Raw genomic sequence first — 20,144 nt, forward strand, 5'->3', positions numbered from 1 at the left:
TGTATTATACCCAGGGCCACAGAATTAAGAACAGGCCAGAAGGAGCGTAGAATCATATTTGAATACATCGGACTGTGTCGAAAAAACTCCCCGCTTTATCTCACTCTCACCGCGCGCATGCGTAAAGTCGCCGCGTAATGTTACCAGATCGCGAAAAATATAATCATAAATAGTAACATAATTATATTTTTTAAAAAGTTCTTTAAAATTTTATTTTACACGCGGAAACATTGATTGACACAACAGAGTAGATAAGTTAAGGGTAATTTAATAGGAGTAATTTAATTAATGAACTTTTAACTTGAAAAATGAAACAAATTTTATTTTACAAAAAGCGGATATTTTTATGTCATGTTTGATAATATATGATAAGTAAATTAGCGTAAAAAATTTGACTACCCTGGCAACACTAACAAAATGTCCATTTTGTTTTCTTTGACAATCTGACAGATGGAAAAATAATTCAATTTTTAAATAATGCATTTGTAACTTACACATGCATTTGCTAATTACACATGAAATGTAATCCCATCCTGTTTCTTTAAGATCTCAGCAGTATTTCTACACTTTAAAACGACACGACACGGCATAGTTGAATTCAAATCGGGAGTCGGGTGCCGAGCGACGTCTACAAAGAAACTAATGGGTCAAAACGTGAAACTACTCCCTTAAGAGTAGTTTAGTCGCCTTCTGTTTGATGCGCGTTTGCGGTTTCTGGACTGTTCTTAATTCTATTCCTAGGGCATTCAATTCCAAGACATTGCAATAATACCAACAAATGAAGGATTTATGATTTTTGCCATTCCTAATTTACTGCGTTATCTTTATTTATCCAAGTATTTTTTTTATACATATTTATTTTTGTTAATCCTTACTTTTAGTTTTTGTATAAAATTGTAAGATTCAATATGTCCATGTATTTACAATTTTCTCAAACAGAACGGTTTGGGTAGGTAGGAGGAAATTGCCTTAAGGCAATATGACCGCCCTTATTTGTATATATATTGTATATGTATATAAAGTGTCATAAATAAATAAATATGTTCAATATAATGTATCGTAGAGTATAATAATATGGTACAATATATTAATATCTTTTTTAATCTGTGTTATATTGTTTTTGTATTATTGTATAGTTTTGTAAAGAACACTTGTTTAATGTATAGGTGTTGTTTATAAAAGGCATTTGTGCCGTGTACGTGTACACTAATAATAAAATAAAAATAATAATAAAAAGAATAACACTTTAAGTGTACAACTTATTTTGTACTAGAAATATTATTGTGCAACACACTTGAATGCCAAATGTAATTCTATCCGTACCTAAATGTATCGATACATATCTGCAGATTGTATGGTTTTTTTTATATTACCATATAAAATAAAATAATAATATTATGATTACCGATGGATCTTTAAATGTTTTTCTTTATTCTTACTTACCTAGTAGGTATCTACGGTGTTGCAATTAATCAAGCATTGTTTATTGCACAATACATTTGAAATGATAAGTGTAAATCTATTCGCTAGTCACGTAGTCGTGTATTTTCCTAAGATAACGATAAATGTAATATTTACCTACTTAATATATAAATATCAAAGTTAATTATTTGTTTTCCTTTGTTCTAGACAGCCTCAAGTGGCGAGGACGCGGGCGTCAAAACAACCCAGCCACAACAATCTCGGAGGTAAATAAACAAGAAAAACAATAAGATGAACGAATTGCGTCGCTTAAACCATGCCCACGACTACAAAATTATAATTTCCAGCCAAGATTAAGCGGTAAACAAGAAAATAGCAATCTGTCGGCTCTCGTTAATTCTACGCAAGAAAACATCGAAGTTATCGCGATCCAACAGCAAAATATGCAAGAGCTGTCAAATCGCATAAGCGCGGGAAAGCGTTGACATGTTCGACGTTCTCGAACGATGGGAGGCGGGATAACTTGATCGCGATTGGTGGAGCGGAAGAAAATGGCGTCGAGGTCTCGTTCCCCGTCCTTACCGCCAGATGGCAGCTGTCAGAGGGAGAGCTTGCTCCGGCCGCCGAGAGATGGCAGTGACTACCAGCGCGTCTCGCAGAGAGTCAACGATTGGAACAGGTAGCGTTCGATTCTATTTCGATTTAGTTTTCCAATACGCGCGGGAAATGGAGGATATATCGAAGATTTCAAATCAGTGTCGAGTGTTTTCTGGAAAATTTCTCGATTTAATTGTTTGAATGTCCAATTTAAACAAGGTATGAATCTTGCTAATTACAATTGAGAGATGTTGTAAAATTAACTATTAATTTGATCAAATTATTATGTTTTTATTTGCATTTATTACCTCTTAACTTATGATAACTATCGTTTGCAGTTGTAGCTAATTGATTTTGTATTGAATGCGTGTCAAGTATAAACTTTAATGTTATTTTTTATTCTAGGGCCGGGTTGATTGATCCTTAGTAATAGTAAAACATCGAAAGTAATTGTAACAATTTTAAAAACAGAATCTGTTTTGTGTGAAAAAAGGAATAGTTTTAAAACAAATTTGACTATCACTTTTGATTTTCAACTATTGCTAATGATCAAACAACCCGGCCTAATTGTCTTGATTAATCAACAATGTTTTGAGTATGTCCAAATGTTTGTAGATTGGCTGGATTTTCTCTCTAGGGAGATTAAAATCCTATTTAGATCTAAATTTGTTGCAACAGGGAGGGAAAACATTGTTGAGAAGGGAATATAGACCAGTTGTCATTGGCTGGTTAAAACCAGCCTATGATAGTCAAAAGCCCTGTAAATACCTAGACTTCTATATTTCCTTCTCCAAAATGTTTTCCCTCTCTGTTGCAACAAATTTTGTCTTGATTAAACTTGGTTTTTCTATTTTAGATTTTTATTTTGTTAATATATATCTGTTTTAAACGTAAACTTTGTTTTTTTAAATAAAAATTAACATCATATTTATAGACAGAAACTATGCTAGAAACGAATAAATTATTCGAAAATGAAATCTAGGCATTTGAGGGATTTATTATTCGCCATTCTTTACACACATTAACATTTACAATTTTTTAAATTTTTGAACATCCAAACCTCTATAGTTTTTGGAGGTGGTATATAGATTTTGTTCCGGTCGTCGTTTTATGAGCGTGTTTCAATGCAGTAATGTCTAGACATGCTATATTTGCTTCTTAAATATTTTTTTTCGTCACTTTTAAGAAGCGAGTTCAGTAGACCCTCGACTATAGCGTGTAACTAGTTCTTGAAAATGTGTGCGAATGTAGAATGCTCTAAAGTCGAGGGATGTAAAAAAAAACATAAAAAATGTATTTTTTTCTTCCTTATCAATAATACATTCTTCCTCCTGGCTGCATGTCCTATTTACTTGCGGCCAGCCCTCCTCGTCTTCAGTCTGCACGTCGGACTAAGAGATTTGTTGTTTGGTTCGTTTTTTTCGGCCGGTTACCCGGTAACCCCTCTTGCTCACTAGGGCTCAGGATGCCACCGTCTGGTGTTCCTCCGCTGCCGTCCGCAACACAATGTCCTGCCCGACGTCGCTGTCTCCTAACAGCCCATAGCCCGAAGTATGTCCGGGTGGCTTGAGATAAGATTTGTGCCCCTTCCGCCTATTCCGCTGTACTGATGCACTTCTCCGCCATCACAGTCGTTAAGGTCTTCACCCGTAGCCCTGGGCAAGGGATCGCGTCATACCCTTTAATATTAAGTCCTCATTTGAGGTCCTCAACTTAAAAGGTGACTCAGTCCCCCAGGAGTCGGGTTAATGTCTCGTTTAGGTATGGCAGGCAAATATTATATGCCCACAAATTATCGCCCGAGATGACAGGCAATAATATTATCAATAATGCATTTAAAAATTATATTCATCGATATACGTAGTTAAGTTAATGGGGCGCGTTTCACAAAGTTTTTTTTTTGTAATTTGTCAAGAGTTAGTACTTTTTTTGGTTAGTACCTTTTTTCTTTTTTCGTTAAGGTTTTATAACATGTTGTGTCTTTCTCAAGCGCCCTACGTACTTGAGATACACGTTCTCCATTGGGATCACATTCTTCCACGATAGTAAAAAAATGAAGGCTTTATATATATTTTTTATTGTAAAATCAAGAGTTTATATTTAAATAGTAGCTTAGGTGTAAAAAATTTAATTTTTCATATATTTTCTTATATTTAAAAAATAAATTTATATATTATTATTTGTATAAACATGTTTATTCTGATCTTTCCGGCTGTTAATTTTTATCTGTTATTCATTGTTTTTTTTAATGTAAATAATATTATTAATTTAGTATAAATATAATCTTCACCAACAAGCTACAAAAATTGGCTTGGTGGGATTTTAGTTTTAGTAAAAATATAACAAGTGATTTTTAAAAAAAAAAAAAAATTATTGTAAAAATGTATAATTATACTATTAATTATACTATTAAAAGTCTTGACAATTTTATAAGTTTCTTCTTCTTCACTTTCATTGTGTATTTTATTTACCAGTTGTTGCTTAATTACGTATTAATTTAAAAGGGGTATTCAATAAGCGTGAGATTCAATAAGCTCATTAATATCTTCGTTGTTGACTTCCAAGTTTAGTTCATTCATTGGGCTACCTATTTCACCAATGATTGTTTCCAGAGTTTCCAAAGAGTTTATAAAATCACTCTTCATTTGTGGGCATAAATGTTTCCAGGAACCTTTCATTGTTGACTTTTTTATTTCACGCCGCAAGTCTCCAATATTGCTTATTGCGTTCCATATATATTAAAGTTCTTCAGAAATTATCTTAGTGTAGGCACACCTTCCCTGTCAGTTTTCTTGTTGGCCTGATTCATTATTTTCTTAATACAGTATCGTTTAATTAAACGCAGCTATCACTATAAAATGTATATTTGAAGCAATAACTTTGTGGTTAATAATAAAATAAATATAAACGACTAACTTTTAACTACCTATTTTTTAGGCTCCCTAAATAATAATATTTTTTCTGAATTCGCAAACCATCTGATTTAACATAATATAATCCCAATTTCAATAAAGACACTGGATTAAAAATTCTCAATGTAAAAATTAATTTTCAAAATTAGGCAACTTGGAAATCTTAGAAATTAAAACAGCGATTTATAATAAGGAAAAATAAAAACCAAATAAACACTGTTCTGTTCTGTTCTATAGTCCACTCCTGTTTAGTTTTAAGGATTGTATCCATCTCACTTTACAATTTCCAAGAGCACCATGACAAAAAGACTCATCAGCTCCGTATGTTTCGATAATATTTAGTAATTAATCTGTTAAAAATAAAATAGGATTAGACTCAATAGCTAAGAAGTATACCTCAATAAAGAAGCTTGTGTAGATTTTAAACCAGCCGACAGAAAAAATATAAATGAGTGGTTAAAAACAAAGTTGTTTTTTGTTTATATTATTGTAGCTATCAGTATTTGACCGCGGTGAGACTGCATGGAAGCGATAATTTTTTTGTATTATCGATAAAAAAAATCTAAAAAACATATTGTTTTAAATGTGCGAAAAAGCGAATTGTTCAAAAATCGAGAACCGACTGTTTATGTGAATTTAAATGAGAATTGCAAATTGTGATGTATTTTTTTTTTAAATTATTTATTTCAAATTAATAATTTATATTTTCCTTGTTTTTTCTTGCATAATAATTATAACATATATCTATGGAAAAAAAATTGAGAATTATTTGTATATACAATCCATAAATAAATGTATTGACAGTTTTTTAATAATTTCTAATATCAGGGTTCCGCATTTCAGCAGCCTAGCTACATTTTTAAAGCTCAGTTTTGGTTATCCTTTTATCACTTTTACCAGCGACTTGTGATATAAACATACAGCTTTTAGTTTCGATTAAAACATTTTATTATTTTATTTTTCAGTGATAGGCCCCTGTGATTCTAAACCACTGTAAAATGATAGTCTTTTTTCTTATTTGATCCGATAAAAATATCATTTGCGTAGTTAAATTATCATTTATTACAAAAAACATACGTACTTATTTTTAAAAATCCTAAAACTGAATAAATTTATGTATTATTTTTATAAAAAAAACTGTTTTTCTCTTCTTATTTATTGTTTAACGATGTATTTACTGCTCCCAAGAAGTTGAATTTATTTTATTGATATGAAATAACATTATCGAAAAAGTTACATAATATTTATTAATTTACCATTAATGGATTCGAACGAAAACCAAAATAGTCATGCAAAACAACAATATAATTAATCGAGTAAAACTATTTCGATACAAATTCAATTTAGAGAAAAGATAAGAAATCCGAAAACAAATTCTAGCATTAGAAAGTATTTGTAAATATTAAATATCATTTATTTATTTTTTATTAATCTTATACAGTTTACATACAAAGGCAATTTCTTCCCACCTACCCAAACTGTTCAATTTGAGAAAATCAGTAGTCTATGAACGTGTCGTTGGTATATTATAATATTTTCATTCTACAAAAAAAAATTGATAGACATATGAAATATTAAAAAAAAAAGTTTAAATTTATTAAACATTATTGAGAAGGTAATATGGAAGTCTAGGCATCTCTGTTGCAATCAATTTAAATATGAATAACTCCCTAGGGAGAAAATCCAGCCAGTCTGCAAGCAATTGGACATACTCAAACATTGTTGAAAAAAAGTTGACTAAATTTCTAGACTATATCATAAAAAACCCACGAAAAAATACCGAAAAAAGTTTATTTTTGTTTTTGGGTATTTTGCCGAAGAACAGATTTACTGTTGGGTTTTCAAACAATAAATTATCCAAATCGAAAATTTTGTTGATCGCTGTGTATTCAACAATATTTTTTTTATAAATTTTCACTTGAAAATCTAAAGAAAAATAGTTAGTTTTCTGTATTACAAAATATCCTCTTGGATATTTTTAAATATTTATTTTAGTAGTCGATATTAGACACAACATTATTAACGTATGTAAATGAAATTTCCGAGTACAATTGTAGAGAAAAAATACAGTAATAATAATACCAGTATACTTTATAAACTTTTGCCCCATTAAAATGGTAACCTAGAAGTGATTTTCCGATATTTGTTAGCATAGTTAACTTTAATATTCTCAATAATTCTGTTGGTATTTATTCTTTGCCATCTTTAATTATAGACATACACAGATTCAGATTAATGATTGAGATAAAATTATCAATAAAACTTATTGGTTTATTTGAACTTTTATTTAATTTGACCAACTAGCGCTTTCGCCCAAGTAAATTGTGAACAGCATGTTGAACTTTTATAATATTTGTTACAAGGTTTAAATTTATAAAAAAGGATCGTTTCGTTTAGTTTTTGGGAAAGTTTTTGACCGAAATATCCGAAATTTTATTGATATAAGTTTTTAAAATAATTTTATCTAAATCATTAACTATGGAGTTTTATCAAGAAATATCTTCAAAAAATTTCAATATGTTTATACAGATTATGTTTGAAAAAATAATTTCTATAAATATACCCATATATATTTATATGTTTATAATACCACACACGAGTTTGATTTTAGAACACAGCTGGTTTCAGATATTCCGAATTATCCATTATCAGATGTAAATATAAATTAAACCAAAGTCATTACAGCTCAATACTAAGTTCTGATGATAGATATAAGGAAGTTCAGTGATATATTTTTTATTTATTTGTTAATTGACCATCAAACTAAGCAAAAAATAATAATTATGCTTTAATTTTTACCGCCTCGGCCTTGTGGTGTAATTAATAGTCAGCGCGCTTGCCTACCATGCGAGAGGTCTCGGGTTCGATTCCCAACCTGGTCGAAACGAAATATTTATTGAAAAAGTTGTTTTCACACAATAATATTTCTTAGTCCCTAAACTGGTGCCTGATGCGTAAGACTGATCATCTTATCTTCATGTAACAAAAAATGATCAAGATACGCTGTGATTGTTGTACCAATGCAGTGCCCTATGCACCATTAGGTACGGAAATGGAATGATGATGATAATTTTTTACCGCGTGTAAGAAAACATTTTATACATTCATTTTCCCGTAACAAAATATTTCAATTTTGGTGACCATTTTTAACGAGATGTAAATAACTCGCTATACGAAAATGGAAATCAAGTTGGGGTAGAGTGGGGTTCGAACTTCGGACCCGTGTGTGGTATATTCGGTAGAACTCCGTTGGTCTGAAATCCAGTCATCCAGATTGCCAAATATTCGATTCATTATCATGAAATTGAAACTGAACTGGGTTGTGGTCCCGTGGCTAGGTCGCGGACTCACGGATCAGAGGGCTAAGGTTCGCACCCAGTTCTACCACAACTTGGTTCTAATTTTTTTAATTGTGAGTTATTTACAACTCGCTGAAAATGGCCCTCAAAATTGAAATATTGGGGTAAAAAATAAGGACGCAAATATTTGTATTTAAAAAATAAAAATAAACGGAATGTTTTGATTTTTGATTTAATTGTGTAATTAACTTTGCTGGACATGTTTTAATGACTGTGTTACGCGTTTATTTATATATATATATATATATATGTACGTAAAATAATTTTATTTATATTTTAGCATGAAACGTTGAGCTTACTACCCATGTCGATAAACATCAGTGAACCTGTAGGCTGAAAAGTAATGCACACTTGCTTGTAGAACACGAACGAAAACAAATAGCATGATCGAGCAATAAGTACAGTTCTTAACCTTTAAAATCGTATATTTATATTTCAGCATAGTCACCGTTTAGCCTAACACATCTCTCCCAACGTGCAACAAGGTTTTTCATCCCGTCACCGAAAAATTCTTCCTACTTTTCTCGAATTCAGGACTTGATAGCTGCCTACACCTCACCGTCAGAGGTGTAATAATTACCCTTGAGGTCTTTCTTGAGTAGAGGAAAAAAATATAAATCGCAAGGCGCAAGATCGGGGGAGTAAGGAGGGTGTGGAATCGGTTTTAAATTCAGATTTCTCAAAGCTTCTTCAGTTGCGCGCGAGGTGTGTGGACGAGCGTTGTCATGTTGCAAGATTATTGGCGCCAGGCTGCCTCTAATACGACATACTCGATTGTAATTATATTTTTTATTCTTTCTATTTTTATAATATGTAAGTATTTCTCTTTATTTAGTTTTAGTTTTTGGAATTTAGGCTGTTAGCTGCCAATTTTTAAAATTATTTACTAATTTTAAATTCATTTAATAAATTAGTTTGTTATATATTTTTTATTTTATGTTTTTTTTTTGTTTTTAAATGGTTAACTTTTTAATAAATGTTTTAGTATTCTATTTTTGTAATTTCTTCATTTTTATTATAATGTAGTATTATTACTATTATACATAATTATAGTGTAAATATAGTACACCGCAAGACAAATAAATTTACGAGTTCTCAAAAAAAACTAAAATTGACATATAATGAATTATTCTTGATATTTAATTAGTTTTTTTTATATTGTTTGACATATGTGATGACTACTCGTTATTTCAAGGTTAAAATAAAAAATCTTACTCATGAATTGTACTTAGAAATTGCCATTATATATCAGGTATCAGATTACCCGAACCTTAGAGACCCATAACGGTTCATTTATGGTCGAGTGTTTGTGATGGAATAATAAAAGACATGTTATTTTTTAATTCATATTTAAGAAGTAGGTTCTTATCGCTTTATTTTAAATTAAAGTATTTTACATTTAAACATATTTATAACATTTAAAAATATTTAGTACTTAGTGAATTCACCTTTATTTTTTATAACATGTAAAATTCTATTATTTAGAGAAGCGTAAAGCGAATCTAAAATTTCTGATGTTATTTCTTCTTCCCAAACTTGAATTAAGTTTTTTTTTAATTCCTCAATGTTTTTTGATTTTTTTTTCCCGACTTTTTTTTTCATAATCGCCCATAAATTTTCTATCGGGTTCAAATCAGGGCTATTCCCGGGCCACGTCAACGATTTTAAGCCAATTTTCTCCTTGAATTCATTGATCTATAAAAAAACAATAAATTATTTATCATGTGGTCACAAAATGCATTTAAAAATATATATATTTGTACTCACAGTGCGGGCTCTATGGCACGGCGCAGAATCGTCCTGAAAAATTGGGTCCGCGGTATACTGCGTAATGTCCTCGATTGTTGGAATAATATGTTTTTTTAACACTTTTTTGTACTGAATGGCATTCATCGTACCCTGTACAAAATTTAGAGGTCCTAAACCGTATGCTGTCATGCACCCCCAAATCATCACGTAGGGTGAATGTTTAACGGTTCGAGTGACGCACGACGGATGATATCTTTCCCCACGTTTTCGTCGAACTATCTTTCTGCCGTCTGGACCAAAAAGGTTGAATTTTGATTCATCAGAGAAAACAACATTTTGCCAATCCTCCAAGGTCCAATTCTGGTGCTCTTTCGCCCAATCCAGTCTAGCCTTCTTCATTTTGTCCGTGAGTAATGGTTTCTTTGCGGGACTCCGTGCTTGGAAACCATGCTCCAACAGCCGCCTGGACACTGTTTTTACTGAAAATGTTGATGTGCTGGTAGACTGCACCTCTGCGTGTATTTCAGGTGCCGTTAAAAATCGATCGCGCATAACAATTTTTTTTATTAAGCGATCATCTCGGGCAGATGTCACGCGCCCCCGTCCGCTTCCTTTTTTCCGTTCTATGGATCCAGTTTCTTGGATTTTTTTAAATAAAAACCTCACTGCACCTTCTGAATACCCAACTCGACGAGATATTTCACAATTAGATATGTTTTCTTGCGACAATGTGATTATTTTGGATTTTATCGCAATCGACATTTGCTTTGCACTTTCCATGATTGTTGTGTTATGTTCACTCAAACGCGGGTAAAACAAGACTGTTGAGACATTTTAAAATGTAAATATTGTAGAAAGGTGACACATAGTGTCCTTAATTTATTAAACAAAAGAAAGAGGTATCGATAAAGGATTTCTTAGAAAAAGGGTTCAGTAAAGTCAAGGGGCGCGGTAGCAGGTAAACTCGTATTTTTTTTTGTCTTGCGGTGTATATATATTATAAATGTCGCTTCAGAACAGGTATTTTTGTATCTAGTGAAGCTTCTAAGAGTATTTTCTTGCAATTTTTACATGTCAAACACTTATTTAGTTTTATTTTGTATCCAAGTATATACTTTTTTTTTGCCAATAAACGCCGTATTTCGACACTGAACTGAACTGAACTTTGGTAATATGGTTTGCGATACGCTTTTGAGTGATTCGCCAGTTATTTGGAATCAAATCGTCGACGAGTTTGCGATGTTTGTCGTCTGTGCTAGTGATCAGATGTCCGCTGTGTGTTTCATCAACAATTATCGCTTTTCCAGGATCGCAACCACGAATTTTTCTACCCATTGGTATACCGTAGACCTATCAAACATTATCGTCACTGTAAACAGCCCTTAAACGACGATAAATCTCACTTCCGCTTTTCAAAATACACTGGATAAACGTAACGCCTTGAAACCTGCGCATGGGTATAAAGCGGGAATGTTACTTCCACATAGTACCTGGCGCGCTTCTAAAGGTTATTTCGTTCGCCTTCTACGAGTATATGTGCATTAATTTTCAGCCTACCCTCGCAGTTCAAAATTGTGTTCCGATTACCGACTTGATTTTACAAATATAATATTTGAATTTGGCATGAAAAATTCGGCTTTACCATGCCGACAAACATCCGAAAATCTCTTACTGTCCCTGTATTGGACACTTATTGTTTCAAAGCATCATCCGTGAGTTTGCATTCCTTGTACAAATCACTACTCGTTTTCTAGGTGAGGCAATACAACTTATTAGTTTCATTCATGCATGGTCGGCGGGAATATTTCATATAGCCGTCGGGCGGGGAATTCGTGGCGGGTCTAAATTTAATATTGGGACAGTTTATTTTTAAAAAAGTTTACGGCGTGTGCTTGTCACCGCACTGCCGCAAATTTGCCGACGACGCCATACTTACTTCAATATGTTCAATAATATTTTACTGTCTACATAAGTTCTTTGGTATATTATGCGTTGATGATTATTACGTTTTTAAAATCACTGAAAAATCTTCCGTTTAGTATCTTTTTTTATAATATTTTCTTGTCTTGTTAGTATTTTGTGCAAAAACGATTATTTTGCTTACATGTATACTTTTTTATGACACAGAAATTTGCTTGTTGAATACAGCTTCTGTCTTAATAATATAGACATATTTTTCTGTACAAATCGGCAGCTAAGCAGCTATGTGCTTTCTATTAATTAACATTCATTTAGTGATTCGTAATGTTGTTCTACCTGATAATCAGTCTACAATCAATGGGTTAAATAATAACCCTTTAATGCTGACAACAATTGTTTAGTAAATAAGACAATATTAATCGTCAGTTACCTCATTATACATTTTTTCAAAGTTTCTAATCAAATTTAAAAACAAACTAATTGTTTCATTCTCGATACTTATTTATTATAATTGTAATATCTAGAAAGTAATTATGATGTATTTATCCCTGTTTAGTCCCTAACAGACGGTTGAAATTTGAACATCTTAAACTCATAAGTATTGCGAATTCACTGTAGTAAATTAATGCAAATGCTTACATGTAATATTACTAAAATTATAATTTTAGCTTTAATTATAAGAAAATTAAAATTGCAATTGTCAGTTAGGGGTCGTCATAATACTGCATCGATATACAAGGTAATTGAGTGTTTGCTAATATATGTACGTGCACGTGCACGTGCGGGTGTCGCAGGGCAGCGGGCTTCGTGTCAGTGGGCGGCGTGCGGTACGGGGTGAGGCTGGCGGCCGCTAAATATAGCGGCGGGCCGCGGCGCGCGCTGGCCGAGTGCTGCGGACAGTCTGCCGCCTGCTGCGGGCCGCACTCCGTCAGCGCCAAGCCCGAGCTGCCCGCCTGCTTCCGGGCGCCGCCCCCCGCCCTGGACCGCCTGCAGCGCTTCCGCTTCGGCCGCTCCGCCTCCGGGGAGCGCAAGGCGCGCCCCGACAGGGCGGAGCGGCTGCGGGAGCTCACGGAGCGGCTCAAGGGGCGCGCGCCCCCGCCGCTGCCGCCGCCGCGCCTGCACCGGGGCGCGCGCGCCTCCGCCCCCGAGGCCCCGGAGCCCCCGCCCGCGCACCGCCCGGCGCCGCGCGCTTACAGCGAGTGCGACAGCTCCAAGGAGGACGATCGCTTCGACCCCGTGGACATCAGACCGCGGAAAGTGGAGGCGAGGGCCATCGTCGGCTCCTACGCGCAACGGACTATTCCTTTCCGAAGTGCTTCCTTCTCGCAGGTGGATTTTAACGCCATCGACGGGAAATACACGAGAAGTAACCCTAAACTAGTAACAGTGTCGCGAAGCGCGTACAAACCCGGCGAACTTCCTACTGTGCCGGATGCACCTTGTCCCGGGTCTTCCGTTTGTGCCGCGGACTTAACTTTACCCAGGAAGCGAGAGACTTCTACCCGACAATTCATTCCCATGGTCGATGCGACTGTCGACGTCGGTTCGACCCCGTCCGTGGACTCGGCCGTGGGATCCGACGAAGGTTTCGCCGCTGAAATGTCGCTGTCGAGAATTCCAACGGTCGTTCCAGATTTGTCACACAAACATTCGGGTACTAGATCTCTAACTCACCCCTTACCCGGTCGGAGTTCGAGTGTTGACGGTGATTTATCTTTTGTGAACATAGATTGCGGTGGTAGAAAGAGCTTGCAGTACATTCCTGAAAATCAAACATTGCGCGAAGTGTGCGAAGAGAGTGACACTTCTCTCGCCGACAGTGCCCGCGCGCAAAGTGACACTATGTCGCCTACAGAAGGCCCTTCTGAACGGATGTGCCCTTTCCAATTTCCTGTGCCGGAGGAAATAAATAATGCGACCGATTTAGCGCTACCGTCGCCGTTTGAACGAACGAATGATTCTAATTTTGTTAATAGTAATGAAGTGTTTTCTCCTGAAACTGTAGTTGTGGAAAATGTAGACGATAAGAGTAATTCCCCAGTTGTTGAAGTAACTCCCGAGTGTACTCGCGCGCAAATTTTTATCGAGACGCCCGAAGGTAAAGTTCTTAAAACTGCTACCGCAAGTGTCATACCTGTCCCGGTATACGAGTGTATTGTTAAAGAGTGGTGCAACATTCCTACGGAACAATGGGTGGGTGAAAATGGTAACGAAGAAATAAAATCGCCCGACACGAAAATGATAGATAGTGATTCGAACGAAATTGGTGACGATAAGAACCATCCAAATAAACAGAATGTTTTGGAAACACCCGATGACGAGACTATTACGAGTGAACAACTAGAAAATTTATTGGCCACTGTCCAGAATGCGAGCAAATTGCCTCCCCAAGTATCCGAAGAAAAGAAACGTATCCTAGATAAATCCAAACGAAGGAAAGGTATATACATAACAAAATGGCCTATTCAGGACGAACTCAGTGGTTTAATTTTACCAGAATCTGTTATAAGTGCTCAGTTCGGTGAGAATTTGGTAAAAAATGTTCCTAATGGTGAAATAGTAAACCTTGAAACCGGAGATTCTGAGTTGTTTATTGGAGATAACGGTAGAAACCGATCCCGAACTCTATCGGATACTACACAAGTCAGACAGCCGGGAGATTCAGCTCGGTGGACAGGACAAGACACGGCATGTATATGGAGCTCCCCGCAAGATGAGCCTATGAGCCCAGAAATTGATGAAAATTCTGCTATACATTGGCCAAAATCTTTAACAGAACCTAGATGGAACTCTAGACCGGCCCTTACATACCAGAGTTCCGAAGAGAAAGAAGAGTTCCCCATACCGAAATTAAATAACAAACGTTGTACTCTTCTAGCAAGGGCTGATTCCTTATCCGAGGGAGAGAGTGAATCGGGTGGATTGTCTACTCCAAATAGAGATAGAACGTCACCTTCACCATTTAATCCATCAGATGTATCTGATAACGAATCGCGATGTCAACATACCAAAGAAAAAGGTGGCCATGTTCCTAGAAGATATTCAAAACGCCCCCTCAGAGGACCTTACGGTCAAATGTTAGAAGCGGAAATGAGAAAACCAGAGCTTAAACTGTCAAAACACGACGAAGAATTGAAATTTTTGGACGAGTTAGTTGCAACTCCATCCGGAAGACCGACAAGTCCAAATGTAGGATCTAGTCGAACGTCCTTGGCTTCAAATACAAGTTCTTTGGGAATACCGGAGCCCCGTATTGTCGTAACGCGAAGTAGAGGGGCGGGGAATCATTCTTTGGACGATACCCTACTAAAAAATTCGTTCGGTCTGTCGAGTTCTCCAATTCAAAAAACCGTGATACGCTCATCCCCAAAACGTAAAGTGAGTGCAAATATTCCTTATTCCGCTCCTAATCCTGTGACGTCTCCATCAGAAAATGTGAATCGTGGAATAGTGTTTCATCAAAGGACTACCTCGAGTCCTTCTAAGCTGGAGGGTTTCTCCAGAAACAGCAATGATGATAAGAAAAAGTTGGAGCCGAGTGTTGAGCTGCTAGCTGAGTTGCTGAGAGGAAGTTCCGAGAGGGTGTTGACGGAAACTTCTCTTGATGGGATCCCGTTCTGCGTCCAGCGTCATAACGTAAGTTCACATTTTATTACACGTATTTTATAGTCAACAACTGATACGTAAACAACTAATAACTCTATTTTTGATCGTAAAAAATATCTATTGATGTTTGTTTTGAATTCACGCGATTTAAGCAGCTCCATAAAATGAAATATTAATGTTTAAATTATATCTTCACAGTATAACACAAGGCATTTCTTAACCTAAATTCAGAATAGGGTTGTGAAAAATTAACGACTTTTCAAATAAGTTTAAAACCTGTCATATTTATTTGCTTTGTACCAAAACATTGTTCAAGAGCATATTCTATTAAAATTAGTCTCCAACGAATTATTTATCGTCAACAGTTTTTTTGTTTCTTTGACAAGATGCTTACTGTAATTACATTAAGGAAAACAAATCTCGAATTGAAAATATTATTGATCCTTTTGTTTGTTTTGTTTACTTTTGTGTTTTTTCATTGAAAAAAAAAGATATTTTATTATTTACTCATAATTTTAATTTTGCGAAAATGTTATAATCATAATGAGCTTCTGTTGATTTCATAGACTGGGGTTCTTACCTCGGACATTTGATTCATGAGTCAACAACACTACGGTACATATTATTAATTTAACAACAGATTTAATTCTAATTTCTCAATCGAAAAAGAAATATTTACATGTATTTATCGATAACATATTCTAAAATTATATATACTCATAAATATAAAATTGTTCAAATTATAGAAAATTCGACAATCATCTCTCGAATGTTCATTAAAACACTGGCAATGAATATGCCTCATATTCTGATGTATTTAATTTGTCACTGCAAAAACAAAGTTACTAATAAATAAAGTATTACGAAATAATATATAATTCGGAAATCAGCTTTAATATGTCGGGTTAAAATAGTTATAATTTGTGTAATGTAAAAGTTATTTTATTAATAATCATTCTGTTTAAAATCACGAAGCATAAAATATGTAGGTTTGTGTTTTTATATGTCTATTGATAGCTCCTATTGCGTTATTGTATTAAAAAAACACTATTTTAATAATATGTTGCGTAAATGCAGAAATGGCGTATTTAAATAAATTAATAAACCAATCTGAATTTCACATAAAAACACTATCTTAAGGCTGTACTCTGATAAAAAGTTTGGAAATCATACAATTTAGCTATTTTAAAACATTTTTAAAAATCGTGTAATCAAAACAATTAAGTAAACATGCATTAGAAAAAAATTATATTTTGTAAGGTATTTCTATAAATATTTATTTATAGAAATACCTTACATTTTTTTACAATTTTTAAGACTTTGCTGTCTCAATTCTAATTTTACATTTATTATCTTTACATCACAATATTTGAGTTTTTCCAAATGCTTGTAAATAAAAGACTGGATTTAATCCCCACGGGAGTCATTAAGATTAACAAATTACAACAGGGATAGAGAATACCGTAAAGCAGGGAATATTGAAGTTTTACTTATTATTTATTTTACTTTAATACCAAGTCTTTATATGTGGATCAATGTACCAAAATTTGGTCTTAATTTTAAGAGGCGTAATCTGCCGGTCGAAAAGTGATTATATTTTAGTTACGTAAATCTTTTAAGTATATTTTTTAACAGAAATATCTAATACGTGTTTATTTAAAAAAAATAATCGCACGATCTAAACTTTCTTATTTTTAATTAAATGACTTTCTTATTTTTTATTAAATTACACCCTTAATAAATACTATTTTGAATGCTTTATAAAATCCAAAACAAATGTGCTAGGTAACGTTTTTGGGGTTTTAATTTTGGTAAATAAGTTATTAACAAAACAACGCAGAAAAGTGTTACTAGCATCTGAAAAGTACTGAAAAATTCTGATGTATGTATTGTATATAATATCTATAGCAGTTTTGCACACATATCATCCACAAATATACTCATGAGTAACGAAATTATTAACACGCAAAAATCGCTTACATCGAATACAAACATTTTGATAAGTTTTTCTCGGAAAAGCGGCAATGACTCGGAAGTTTTTGACAATACTGCGAAAACTGTGACAGTTGGAGGACAGCTAGGTAGGCGTCGGATGTTGACCATTGCCATAATCATTCGCAAAATCAGTAACTTTTCTGCCCGTAGCAACACCGGTAGACCTCCATTTGACAGCGATTTAAATTTGGAATGTGCCGCCATGACTGTTGTGAGTTGTGACACAGAGACATTTTTACTCGTACGTCAGAAAGCAGTAACTTAAAATTTTCGCAAAAATACTATTAGCACTAAAGAGATGTCAGCCATTTTACCATGCTCAAGTTAATCTTAAGAACGAAAAGAAGCCTTCTTTAGTTTTATATTAAAAGTAATTTATCCACGTTCTTTACTTAAAATCAAGGGACGCTATCATATTGAATTCTGTATGCTCCAATTTTTGCCGCCCGCGAAAAAACATTTATTGTATCCAATTTCCCGTAGGACTGAAGTTCCTCACGCTTTCTAAATTTCAGAAAACCTAAATAACTGTTTGCTTATTACGGAGTAAAATATTTCAATGACATTTGAGTTGACGATTAGATATAATAACTAATTTAAATTACATGTTTATTAACTTAAAGATATAAAGTAATCGGAAATAATATATTGTCTTCTTCGTGGTGAATCTGCCCGTACCAGGATATCATAGTAAAGAGAAAAAAACTTTTTTTTTAAGTCTTTTGTACAAATTTGTATTTTTGTCGTCAGCCCCGTGGTGCAATGTTCAGGTAGTTTGTCTACCATGCAAGAGGTCTCGGGTTCGATTTTCGATATGGTTAGTATGAAATATTTCGATATGTGTTGATTAAAAACGTGGTTCTTCAGTCCAATGTTTCATGTTCCTGAACTGGCGCCTGAAGCGTAAGGCTGATCACTTTACCTTTATGTAACAAGAGGACACAACAAAAAAAATAGAACTAATAAGTTAATAATGATAGGTGCCGTGGCGCAGTTAGATGGTCAACTGTGAAACTAGCGTCGCGGGTTCGATTCCCGCCAGTTGCAAGAAAAAAATTCAAGATTTTTTTTTTCAATTGGTCTGGGTGTTGTGGTGTATTTTTCATTACCTCCTTCCATATCTCCTCTATCCCACCTGCTGACAAGCCTCAAAATAGAGACTTAGCGGGTTATTCCTTAATTTTTTTATTTTTTTTAAATATTCGGCTTCATGGTGTAATGGTCAGCGCATTTGCCTACCATGCATAAGGTCTCGGGTTCGATTCCCGACATGGTTGATTTGAAATATTTATTAAAATGATGTTTTCACACCAGAATATTTCATAATACCTAGACTGGTGCCTGAAGCGTAAGACTGATCATCTTACCCTCATGTAGCAAAAAATGATCAAGATGTGCTGCGATTGGTGTACCAATGCAGTGCCCTATGCACTATTAGATGCGGAAAGGGAATGACGATGATTTGTACAGAAATGCAAAGGGTAAATTATTATTAAATGTAAGTAAATATTAATATTTAACGACATACCGACTTTTTATGTCTATCGGTTCCGAGACATGCAAATACTAAATAAAAGGTGATAGTAGATAACGCAAATGCAAATGTGATAGTGTATTTGAGTATTTGAATGTTGGTGTAGTGAGTGCCCTGACAAAGAGACGGGTACGCCTCGAAACCGGTAGACATAAAAAGTCGGTAAGTGGTTAAATACTTATATTTACTAATATTAATTAAAATGTTTAACCACAAAGTTAATGCACTGAACATAATAAAAAAAGGTAAATAGTTGAATGAAATTTTCGTTACGAGTGTTTGCTCGAGGTGCGTCGGATTGAGCTTTACACACGCAGTTCGGGGCTTCATAAATCGAGGGATAGATACATTCTTACAGTATATATTGTATATAGTATACATATTTATATTCACACATGACCGAAATAAATGCTCGCGATACCCTGAGCTGATGACTCAATGTTGTGAAAAGCTGTTGTTCTCATTAGCAGTTAGCGTGGCTTTGAAAGTGCACGGAATCTCGCCAATATGTAATCAAATCAGTTGCACTGGGCCAATGCGTTCGTTCTGTTGCTGTATGCACTCGCACTGACGGGCGATTCCATTTTTAAACAAAGCAGCTTTAACTTTTTGACAGTTAAAAAAATATAAAAAATCCTTTATTTCTGTGATAAAATTGTCAGACTTGCACTTTCAACTTAAAATAAAAATCTAAAAAGGCAATTCCTTAGTTTCTGATTTACTTTAAAAACTGCGTTAGGCTCTAAGCTTTTGTAATAATTATTTTGTTTCGCTGAAATCAGCCTTCAAAGATACTGAGGTGGAAAATTCCCAAGGATAATTATGATAGAAAGGCCCTTTCACACATGCCACGCCAATCCACCCTCCCCGGTAATTTCCAGGTACACTCAACAAAAGGTGACACATTTTGTATGCGTTTGTAGCCGGTAAAATTACTGGGCCAGGCGGATTGGCGTGGCGTGTGTGAAAAGGGCCAAAGTGTGTAAACTAACAATAAAAACTGTTAGAGATAAAATGGCGACACGAGTGGCAGTAAACACAAGGTGAGAA

The 20,144-nt window shown here is 34.5% G+C and overlaps 1 protein-coding gene across 1 annotated transcript in view; it reads left to right on the forward strand.

Moving 5' to 3' along the window:
- The window catches only part of LOC148283338 (uncharacterized), an 86,214-nt gene that overhangs the window by 51,651 nt on the left and 14,419 nt on the right, over nt 1–20,144 (forward strand). The window contains exons 3-4 of the mRNA XM_088223670.1: nt 1,630–2,101; nt 12,754–15,595. Coding sequence (XP_088079796.1) covers nt 1,974–2,101; nt 12,754–15,595 — 2,970 coding nt within the window. The 5' untranslated portion in view covers nt 1,630–1,973. The remainder of the gene's footprint in view (nt 1–1,629; nt 2,102–12,753; nt 15,596–20,144) is intronic.

This window comes from Micrasema longulum, unplaced genomic scaffold, assembly GCF_059751315.1.
Source record: "Micrasema longulum isolate JH-2025_06_02 unplaced genomic scaffold, ASM5975131v1 h1tg000248l, whole genome shotgun sequence".
NCBI classification, from domain to species: Eukaryota; Metazoa; Arthropoda; class Insecta; order Trichoptera; family Brachycentridae; genus Micrasema; species Micrasema longulum.